At 36.8% G+C, this 11721-nt stretch overlaps 2 protein-coding genes across 2 annotated transcripts; one reads left to right on the forward strand and one right to left on the reverse strand.

Annotated features, from left to right (window-relative positions):
- Positions 1-2068: 2068 nt before the first annotated feature.
- On the reverse strand, positions 2069-5266 carry MELLADRAFT_92751 (multi-copper oxidase laccase-like protein; the record flags this gene model as incomplete). The annotated part of the gene is made up of 17 exons (XM_007415647.1): positions 2069-2242; positions 2319-2338; positions 2415-2711; positions 2785-2890; positions 2974-3185; positions 3260-3268; positions 3346-3425; positions 3508-3582; positions 3662-3839; positions 3915-3994; positions 4065-4079; positions 4153-4268; positions 4370-4377; positions 4476-4553; positions 4635-4740; positions 4813-4867; positions 4941-5266. 17 exons carry the CDS (start codon positions 5264-5266, stop codon positions 2069-2071), a joined length of 1935 nt encoding a protein of 644 aa, XP_007415709.1.
- Positions 5267-9647: 4381 nt separating this feature from the next.
- Positions 9648-9852, forward strand: MELLADRAFT_92752 (uncharacterized protein; the record flags this gene model as incomplete). The annotated part of the gene is made up of 2 exons (XM_007415564.1): positions 9648-9765; positions 9809-9852. 2 exons carry the CDS (start codon positions 9648-9650, stop codon positions 9850-9852), a joined length of 162 nt encoding a protein of 53 aa, XP_007415626.1.
- Positions 9853-11721: the final 1869 nt, after the last annotated feature.

The raw sequence follows: 11721 nt of genomic DNA on the forward strand, positions 1-11721 counted from the left end.
TTACATTGTGGACAGGAGAGATCAGCACTGTTGACAACAAAAAAGTTGGATGGTGTATCTTTTGGTCAGTTGCATAGGAAGACTGTCAAGTAGTGCTGAAACAGGAAGACTGCATTATGTGAGTAGCTGTTTCTAGCTGCTAAAAAATTTCCAATGGAAAATTGCGCAGGCCTTCTGATGCTCCACATATCACCACATGTTGCTTGTCCAAGCAAGAAACATTATAAGCAATTCACAATGAAACCACTCAGTGATATTTGACCTGGGTAGAACCAAGTCTGGCTCAAAGTGCCACACATTGGTTCTAGACGTCAATTGGGCAGGGCGGGGTGGTATTTCCATGACCAAGCTAGGTAGCTTGCCCCACAGCAGCAAAACCTTTCTCACAGCATTTTTAACTGGAAGCAGAATTGGTTCTTGCAGCATCTCAGTGTTTCACGTAAACAAATACATTCAAGGCAACAGAAATGATAAAAAGCATTGAGAAAATGTAAAGAAACCATTTGTGGTGTAAAAGGAATAGGAAAATCACAAAGAAAAAATGAACAAACAAAAAAGAACACAAAATGTAATATAAAGACCTCACAGAAAAACACTATGTAAGGTAATGACTGTAATTGAAGATAAAATGAATTGAAGTGTCGACGAGCATAGATAAAACATAACAAGGGATGGAAAACCCATGCAAGAATGAAATAAGACATGACTAGAAATGACTTGTTCTATTTTTTTCCCTCAACCTTACTCCAGTCCTTTAATAACTTTGGCAAAGTCTCCGGTCAATGGAGTCCCTTCCAGGGCCCATATCTGACAACTTGAAAGCAGTTCAAAAACAAGGGACCATCTCCCATCCAAGTTTTGCAGTATCCAAGTGTCCAAATGTGATGAGAGCATGGATCTTGGAGTGAGGTTGCTAAGTCAATGAGAATATGAGGTAAATGTGGGTTAATATTGAAGAGGTGTTGTGATCAAGCTTGAAGAAGTTCTGAGATGGGATGGATCAATTTCTATTGGTACTGGGAGGGATAGATCAAGTCATGTTGTGTTGGTGGTTTTCAGATTTAAGCTGAGAGTGATGTTAGCATAACTTCTGACGTTCATCCGAGAGCAGACAGTGCAGCATCCAAATTACTCGGGCCAGAATGGTAACTCAGGGTGTAACTCGGCAGTCTTTGAGAAGCCCCGGGCTACTAATTGGCAGCACCAGGCGCCGCGCTACAGTGCACTGCGCGCTTTTGGCTAGTCTGCAAGCCAGATTTGGTAGAACCCCAAATGTGAAATCCAGTTTGTGCGGTGCTGGGAATAATGGCCAGACTTTCATTTAAGAATCCTGTATGACTATGAAATCAAAGAAGATCTGGAAACTCATGAAAAGATTTCTCAAGTCTTACTTTTATAGAATTTCTCTAACAAAAAGTAAATCTTTAAAATAAATGGTAGTGATTATAACAAATTGTTTTGATAAAGAGAAAGAGAAACTAAAACAACTATCTGATAACAAGGATATATATATCACTAAATAAATATTAAGAGAAATATTATGTAACCCTATGACATCATTGATCATGCAACCACAACCACAACCTGAAACCATTATCATTCCATTTGGGCCACAGGTTTCCAGGGTCCAAGAGGCTGTGTTTCAGCATCAGTGTGGTGGCTATCCTCACCAATCCCACGCTTCTACTTTATAACATGATGTTGTGTTTGTTTGTGTTTTGTTGCTGAATGGGATTTAGATTGTCTTTGTGCTTCAACATGGCTGAAACTGAAATGCAGTGTCCAGCTTTCATTGTACACAGCTGTATCATGTTTCTAGTTCCTGCCGCACAGGGGATGCTCTTAGTTTTTAGGATTTTTGAAAAACTCAATGTTACTATATAAGCTCCATTCAACTATGTCCAATTCATTCTTCTCCAAGATTTTCTACACAACAATGCTACCAATGATCATCAGACTTTTCAACAAAAATAGTATGAGAAAAAACACAATGCAAGACAAAAAACGATACAATTGTTTTTATACACCAACAAAACTGAAACCTTGAGAATTTCTACCTGAATATTTGTTATCCAGGTTCAGTTTCATTTTGATTAGAAGATTGAAGTCCATTTTTACAAAGATTTCGATTTAATTCAGGTTCTTGATAAGTTGATAGTAGATTTGGTTGCATTACAAATACACCAGCAAAACCTGCTGCTAAATGCCATCCAATATGACAATGTAAAATCCATACTCCTGGCTACATGATATATGATCATCAGAATCAGAATCAAAAAAGATATTGGTTAGTAACTTGAATGAAACATGCGACTTACATTATTTGCATAAACTCGTACTAAAAAGAAAAGATAAAAACCAATTCAATTCAAAAAAATAAAGAAATCCTCCTTAGCAAGAAAAGTTCGACTCACTAATCGCAAAAGTACCACCACCGATCACATAAGTATCTCTTCTAGTAGGATTAACTAAATTATACTTAAGATTCTGATTCGAATTCGAATTCCCATCAAATGTTCCATTACCTCTTGCAATAATATGAGAGTCCACTCCATGTAGATGATAAGAATGGTCAATTGCTTTATCTAAATTTTGAATTATAATATCATACCATCCTAAACTTTCTAGTGTATAAGCTGCTACTTCTGATTGATTTAAAATCCCTTGTCCTCCATTTATCATTTGTGGTAATAATGGTTTATATGTATATGCTATATCGAAATATTAAAAATCAGTTTGGTTAGGATTCAATAATGTTTTGCTTTCTCTTTGATGTGTACTTACTCTTCCATGTGGTTGAATTAACAAAAAACCTTCCTAATGATTCAGTTTGTGATCGATTTTTTGAATTAGGTTGTAATAAAACTCCAAAACTCGTATTCACAACTCTCTAAAATCCAAACCAAATCCAAATAAATTTAATATAAGAGATCAAAGACACATCAAAGAACAAGATGTAAGAAGAAAACTTACTTTTCCTAGTACGGTTTCAGGTACACTTTGAGCGATTAATGGGGTTAAATCTTCATTGATATCTAAACATGGTCCACCAATTGAATCTTTCCAATCTGTTGCATTCAAACTCAATTCGGTAGTACTGCAACCACATCTTCTTTTTTCATGTTTTGGTACTACTCTTACGATTGCCATTGCTGTACCTGCTCTTTCTGTTAATCCCGGTGCAACTATTAATATAAAAAATTGTTGATTAATATCTTTTTTTGGGAATTATTGATTTAGATTAGGTTTAGGCTCTTACCCCATGCAACTTCGAATTGAAAATAAGAAGAAAAATATGTTAATTAGTTAGGTTCAAGGATATTTGAAAGATATTATTTCACTTACAACAATCCGTATCCATAACTGCTCTCAAAGCAAACGACGTACCAACTGTATCATTAGAAGTATCTAATATGACACTGTATCTAATATAATAAAAATCAATCAAAGGATCAGTTTTAAAAATCGTTCAAAGTAAGACTTGTTTTAAAAAAAAGATGTACAAACCTTTGACCATTATGAAAAGGTAATCGATGAACTCCAGCAGGACCATTAACACCTGTTGCATCAGCTTCGATAACCCTATATAAAGATCATCACAGAATTTATCAAACTTGTTTGTCAATTTATCAACAAAAATTCATAAAAAAGCAACACAAACTTTAAAGGATGATTATCAGCCGAAAAACGAAACAGAGCATGAGTCCCAGCTCCAATCAAACGGATTCTAGTTTTCTCATTCTCTGAAACTCTCAATTCTAAAATCTGATTTTGTTGTTTGCAATTTGAACCGTGTTCAGATAAAGAACAATTGAAATAACCTATTCCATTAAAGAGAGCTAATAAACCAAGGAATTCAAGTGTTAGGACTTCTAGGATTGTTTAGGATCAGGTGAAATGGAATTGGGGTTTACCTGAGTTTGGAGATGGAGCTGCTAATGAACCTTGGTAACCTGCAGCAGATAATTGACCCTCTAAAATAGTTGTACTCATACTACAAATAAACAAATGTAGCATTAGTTACCCAAAATTCGTTACCGGAACAAATTAGGTAGCAGGCTTACTTATGATACCAATCACTATTCAAAAGAGAAGAAACATAATTCAATTATTATCGGAAACGGACGAGACTAAGAAGAGCAAAATGCCAACTTTACTACTAAGACAATGTCATTATCATAATCTACTCCTCTTTTTAATGGATCATTTGGGGAATGGATTATTAATGGTCCTAGGATACCATCAGCTGCGAGGTTTTGAGCGTGAGCCTGTCAAAGAATAAGAATAATTTAGACTCAATCAATATGGTCCAAGATCTCAGATTTAAAGGCGATGTCAAGTGAAGATGTGACAGTTGAAGCAAACTTACATGATACCCTGAGAATATTGAATGTTTTACATTGTGATTCGAGATTTCTTAATCAGTTTGAGACTTTCAAAAAAATACAATTTAATAAGTACGAAATATATCATACAAAATGTTCCAAATTGTCCATTGATTTTGAAAGAGTAAGTAAATTCTGTTCCAGCAGGAATCGGGCATTGTGTGACACCTAGAGAGATTGATTCAAAACAGTTATCAATCAATCAAATCTTGATTCCTGATTATTTTTCAAGTCTTTGAATTAATTAACCTGTAACACCATCCATCCATGGTGTACCGTTTTGCCAAATTCCATGCCAATGTATAGAAACAGGTAAATTGATTTTATTCTTGACAAGAATGTGAAGTGTGTCTCCCTGATATATATCCATATAATCATGTATGAGCAATTTTGTATTATCATTAGTTTTTTGATGAAGATTACTCACGTCATTTGCTTCGATCAATGGTCCAGGAAACTGGTTATTGATAACCAGAACTGGTCTAGGAAGGAAACAAATTCAAGAAATTAGATTTCTATCAAATCCGTATGATGAATGAAAAAGAGAACTCATACCTTTCGTAACCATCTAGCGCTGCGGTTTGATTAGTGATTTCGAAAATATAATTTCGAGTCCTTGGTTTGGAAGTGATTTTAAATCTACCACTTAAATGTAATTCTCTAGAGTTTACTCTTACACTTGATAAACTATTACTACTACTAGTTGAATTATCATCAGTGCTTGTGGAATTATCATCAGGAGTAGAGATTTGATCATAACTGAATCCTTCTTCTTCTGCTTGGATTTCTCTTTCACTTAAAAACAATTTGCGAGAAAAAACAAAAGAAAAGAATGAACAGAAAAGGATTCCAAGTAAAATCGGTTTGGTACTTTTCTTCATGATGATTCAAGTTGTATCATCGAGAAAATAGAAGGTAAAGCTGCAGATGAAAGATGCGTGAATAAAATCAAACTGAAGAGGTATATATATGCGAGTCTTTTAACGGAATCAAGAACAGAGTTAAATGATTGCGGGTGAAGGAAGAAAGATATATACTACAAAGTAAGAAACAAGTTAAAGGCGAAATGATCTCAACTTTTCCCGACAAGGAAAAACAAATTTGAAATCACCAATGGAAGATAAAGAAAAAGGAAAATGGTTGAAAAAGGTTAACAAACATCTTAATTTCATCGCCACTACATAGCATTTCTTGTTTCTTAATCATTAGGTGATGGAAATTTCAAGCGGAACACGGGGTTATAGTACAAAAGTAAATCGTTAGAGGAATTTTCATGACACTGTCTTGTGACACAGCAACATGTGAACCGGACGAAACTTCGTCCAGGAGGGCGATGCGATTAGGCAACCATTACGAACTCTTGGTTCTATAAACTTCTGAATCGGATTACCGTAGTTATTCACAAAAGTTTAAGTTTAGCATAATCAAGAAGCGGATGAGTGGGGCAGACTCTGAAACCTTGCGGTGAGGTGAATGGTCGAGTGCGCTCCATGAGAGGTTTGATTTGGTTGACAACCACAATTCAAGTAAACCACGGAATCTTACTGAAGCATGAGTCGTTTGCGTATCAACCTCACCCAGAGGTCAAAGGAAACCATGTCTACTTCGCTTTCAACATGAAAAGCGGAAGGAATCGATGAACGTGAAGTAGAAAATCGGTCATTGAGATTTTTGAAGAGGCCATGAAATTGAAGGAGACCCAGCCACACTGTGTCACCAGAAACATGAAACACCAAAACTTGATGCGAATCGAACAAAAACATATCGAACTTCAGGCCATTCCAAACGCCAAAAGCTTGAAAGGCTTTCGAGAGAGATGCGGCATGTCTAATGGCACGACGGTTTGCGCTGTTGTCCATTGAGAATGAGAAAAATATGATGTCATGGATTTAGAAAATCGACTGAGACCGTTCTATAATACAAGATGAGGGCTGGGCCCCGGCCCTGAGTATATCCGTCCCCGCCGGCCTCTGACCGGCCCTGGGCAGCCCCGAGGAGATCCACGAATCAATCAGGGCCAAGCCAACCAAGGCACACCCAGAGTTGTTTATAAGATCTGAAAAGGACCAAGGGGCAAAACTCTGGCTTTTGCTGTGCATTTAGATGTATGAAAATGTATATGGAACAAATCCATATGAGCCTGCTCAGAGCTTGGAAATAACTAGGGAAGGTTAAATTTTGGAAGATAGTGATCATATTAGTCAGCAACAACTTTGATCACGTGGATTGATAAGGGAGGAGTGAAATTATTCAAAAACAAGGGAAACTTGAGAGTGGTAGACAAGGTTACTATGGGAGTTATCCATATGCAATGATTGGTTTGAGGGATTTAATGGTTGCCGAGAATTTTAGGATAAGTTTTAAAGTTATTCTAACAAATGGATTTATGGAAAAAATTAATAAGGGGGCTCAAGTCAAAATATTTGCAACCTTTTCTTGAAAAATTGGGGAAAGTTTTTTACGGTACCTTGCTGTAAAAACTTTTCCCAATTTGTAAAAAAGGACCGTAAAAATTTCTTCCGGATCTCCTTCTGAGCAGTAAATTTACGCAAATTTGCTGCTTAAAAAAATTTGAGATGTTGTATAACATTTCCCAATTTCATAAAATTTTGTGTAAATTTTATGAAATTGGGAAAAGTTTTTTATGATAAAAGTAGTAAAAAAATTTGACTTGAGCCCCCCTAATAATAGACTTGAAAAGGTGTGAAAATCATGAAAAATGAAGGTTTTCAGCTTATTACTTATGTCAAGACTTGCCAGATGAGGATGGGTGATAGCTCAATCAATGCAAAATGTTCCATTTCATAATTACAACCTTGTAACCACTAGTAACAGTGGATTTGTGGGGAAAAAATGAGGAATTAAAGAGAATGATGTGGGTTTTGACTTTTGAGCTTACATACACACATGTAGCAACATTTACAGGACAAAAATCATATTTTATGAATCTTTACAGCTCAATAAATTATTCATGACACATTGGAAATAGGCCATGTTATGCCAACTATTGATCTGAGTCATGAGATTGATAAGATGAGCTATAGTAATCTAAATTTGGAGCACTTTAGAAAAAAGTCAAAATTCTAAAATTGGTTTTCAGCAATGAACATTAGAACAAGATCACCTGTATTCATCATAACACAATGCCTGTGCAGAGGGCCCCCGACGTTGGGGGCTCCAGCAAGTACAAAGGCTTGCCTTTGAACTCTTGAAGGTCTCCAACGTTGGGGGCGCCCTTCACAGGCACTGTGTAAGAAGGTCTGTCCATCATTGATCAATTTCACAGCTTGAATGATGTCATTCATTAGTCATAATTTCACCACAAGTTTGCATCAGAAGCTTTTTGTGGGTTTTTGAGGGATTTTGTTGAGTTTTTGTTGCTTTTTGAAGGTTATTTACCATGATTGAGTGTTTGTAAAGATTATATATACTGTGGATGGTTGGTTTATGGGCAGGGTTTCCCTTTTTTCTCATCTTCTACATTAGTTATAGTGTTCTTAATCATCATTAAATTACTTTTTCGGTAACAAGTTCACTAAATAGCCCCTTTAGATCAAGGGTGAGATTTCTTTACGTGTGAAAAGACTATGAGTATTCTCTGGAATAACAATTAAGATTCCTAAATCTGGATTCACCCCCCCGGATTCTCTGAACCCTATCACAAGGGCAGTATTTCAGCACTTTGGATGGGTGAGCACTGGGATCTCTCCGCTTCCCATTTACGACTCACCTAGGTGTAGCCATGGGTAGCATTGAATGATGCTGAATCATTCCCCCTTCTGGCCCCCTCTATTTATACCTTCCAGCTTTCTGTAATCCCAAATTTTACTTTTTCAAAAGCCCAAAAAGCTGCCTTTCATATTATTGATTGCTGCCAACACCACCACCGCTCCACCCAAAAAAGCGGCAGCGGAGAGGGTGCAAACGTCTTAAGGTAATCAGCGTTTCACTTTTCCTAAAGAGGATTGAGATCAAACAGAAGTCTTAACTGGGGAAGACTTGGTTGATCGAAAGGAAACGCAATTACCTAAAGAGGATTGAGATCAAACAGAAGTCTTAACTGGGGAAGACTTGGTTGATCGAAAGGAAACGCAATTCTAAGGAGAGAATTGCCACACACAAAAAGAGCTTGAGTTCGATAAGGAAAAAGGGAACAAATATGAGATGTTTGTTCTGTATATAAAGAGACCCTAACGAACTACAAGACGTGTCATGATGTGAAAGAGAAATGTGCATAACAGAGAAAAGTGTAACTACGCGTAATGCGCTTAAAGGATCACTTCGTGATCCTGATTGGCGCTCCGCCCGCGCTTCCCTTTTAGCCTTATAGCAGGGGTTGCGCTTAGCTATAACTATCTGTGAAATCAAATTTCACATAGCAAATTTTGATGCACACTGCATAGTGATAATTTGCTGTGCTATGATGCGTCCTAGCGCCTCAGAGCAATACAATTGTCAACCTCATGTCAAAATTTATCAAAACTTCATCTCCATTCCACATTACCCAATCAAAATCAAAAACAGGATACCAATCGAATTCAAACTAAAGCGAAATCATCTCAGACAAGAAAAGTATCATCAACTTCGCATCAAACAATACAAGACCGATTCAATTGATCAAAACAATCAAACAAACCATACCTTGCAATCTTTAGAATTCAATCACCAATAGGATCAATTTTATCACTCTTATCATGTGCAACTTCAATCATTTTAGCATCAACTTCAATCTTGTCATCACCAAGTCAATTAATATATCAATTAGGAATCTTCGGTTTAGGTGCATATGTAATGAGAGGAGCAGGTTGTACAATCAATGATCTTTGAGATCAAGAAATCGATTCACAAGTTAATAGAACTGAAAATAGACCATTACCTTCTGGTTCAATTACTATACCTAAAGCTATCACTTCTCTTGGTTTACAACTTAGTGTTGGTTTAGGTGTTTTACTTCAACTTAATCCTTATAGTATCCTTTTAGGTAGTTGTTCACTCTTTTTGGTTGTCATTTATCCTCTCATGAAACGCATCACTTATTGGCCTTGATTAGTATTTAGTAAGTTTTTAATCTTGTTCTTAAGAATTCGGATAAATTCACATTGTCTCCTTAATCTAATCTAGTATAAAATTCTTTCTCGATGTTTAGGATTTGAATTCAATTGGGGTGCTTTACTTGGTTCATCAGTAATTTTAGGAGCCACGTATTGAAAATTATCATTACCACTTTATTTTGGACATGTCACTTGGACCATCATTTATGATATGATTTATGCACATCAAGATAAAGAATTTGATTTGAAAGTAGGATTCAAATCTACTGTGATTTCATTTCATATAAATACCAAATTGATTTTAACTGGATTTAGTTTTACCATGATTAGTTTGATTGGTTGATAAAAGAATAAAAAAATTATGTGTGTTAGCTTTCTTCCTTTTTCTTCTATTTCTTTTGATCATCTCTTCATGAGACTTGTGCAAGTTTTGGTGCCTTTTCTTTCTATTTCTCTCTTTATGAGACTTGTGCACATTTGTTCTCTCTTGTCTTTTCTTCAGATTGATATTGCTTTTTATTGTCAATCATCTCTTGAAGAGAATTGTGCGCATTTGATTTCCTCTTTTTATTTTTAATGTCTTTGATCATCAATCAATCATCTCTCATACAGACATGGGTATGTTTTTTCCTGTTTTCACAAGTCTTTCTATTGACATCCCCGTTCAGCCATCAATGATAATGTAATTAAATCAGCCCAAAAAAACTACCTGAACGCGCTTTGGAGCGCTACCGAGGCCAAAAATTGAGCATAGCGAAGCGGAGCGGGGCAATTTGCCGCACCGCTTTAAAAAGTCATAGCGGCTTTGAAATTAAAGCGTAGCAATCTGGGACTATTCATAGTGCCGGATCGCTCCGCTGGCAAAAATGCTATTTATAGCGCAGCGGAGCGGAGCGCGGTGTTGTTGTTGCTGCTGTGCTTTGGTCAACAAAATTGTGATTTTGTGTTGAGTTTATTGGAATAACACCATAGCAGTGTTGAGTTTTTCTCTTTATATATTGATGGAATGATACTTGAATTGAGTATTGATAAATATTTCTCCGGTGCCTTAACCCAAAAGAATTCAGAAAATCCTCATGTTGATTCTTTCAAAGAGGCAATCTTCAGGTAACTTCTATCAGTTGGTTATACTGGTAGATTATCCCTCTTCAAGCTATGTAAAGCTTATGTTGAGATTGCAGTTCTATAATGTACTGTCTGCTTCCAGAAAAGCAGTGGTTGCAGTCTGCCCGCCAGGGACGGGTCACATCCCTAACAGGATCCTGTCTAAAAGTGTGATCCTATGTACCAACGCAGCAACAGCAACGCTGCAACAATTACGATACCGGTATCGTATCGACAATACCCGGTAAAGTAACTGGCTTAAAATACTAGAGAATTCAGATCCTGGTAGCGTAGCTGTGACCCAGGTACAATACTCAGTACAGTATTGGTATAACGATACTGTGGCTCGCAATACGTAGTAGAGTAGCGCTAGGCGCTACGATACGGTTACTGTATCGCAGTATTGCAACTCCCAGACCAAAAAGAATTGACAGAGCGGGGATTTCTTGTATTGCAGCCATTACAACCTAAATTCTTGACGTGTATCATAAAGAGAAGAAGATAACTTGTGAAATAAGATATATATTTGATAAAAATGTGTACATCTATTTTGGTCGACCCTTCCGTTTCCTATTTCCCATGTCCAAATTCATACACTCTGCCATGTCTTTTTGGCATTGCTCAAAATCATCACCGGCTATCTTTATTCCATCTTTAGACCACATGCAACTCCCAACCGAGCGTTCAACTGTGGGCGGTTTCAAAGCACCACGATCCCGACAACAGACATCTGCCGCGGCAGAGAATGTTCTTTCTACTGCACATGAAGCCCCACAGATTGCCAGATAATCCATGGCAAGCAAGGCTAAGACCGGATACTTTGCAGCATTAACCTTAATAGAAAAATAAATAAATTATCAGTTCTTTAATACATATCGGACATAGTATAAAAAGGAAATTCACCTTCCACCATTCAAGAGCAAGATTTGGATCTTTTTCCACCTGTTTAGAGGGCTCATCGACACGTTCCAAATAATTACAAAGTTTGTTTTCAGTTCGAGTGTGAAGTTTCTTTCTATGAGCACGGAATCCGTCATCGTCATCATCTTCGCCATCATTGGAATCGTGTTCATGGGTGTTGATGTTCTTTCCGGCTTCTTCTTCAAGTTTTGCTTTTCGATTATCAAAAGCGGTTTCGATCAATGTTTTGGCGGTTTCGAATTCAGAAGAGTATTCACCAA

This window comes from Melampsora larici-populina (assembly GCF_000204055.1).
Source record: "Melampsora larici-populina 98AG31 unplaced genomic scaffold MELLAscaffold_52, whole genome shotgun sequence".
In the NCBI taxonomy this organism is placed as follows: domain Eukaryota; kingdom Fungi; phylum Basidiomycota; class Pucciniomycetes; order Pucciniales; family Melampsoraceae; genus Melampsora; species Melampsora laricis-populina.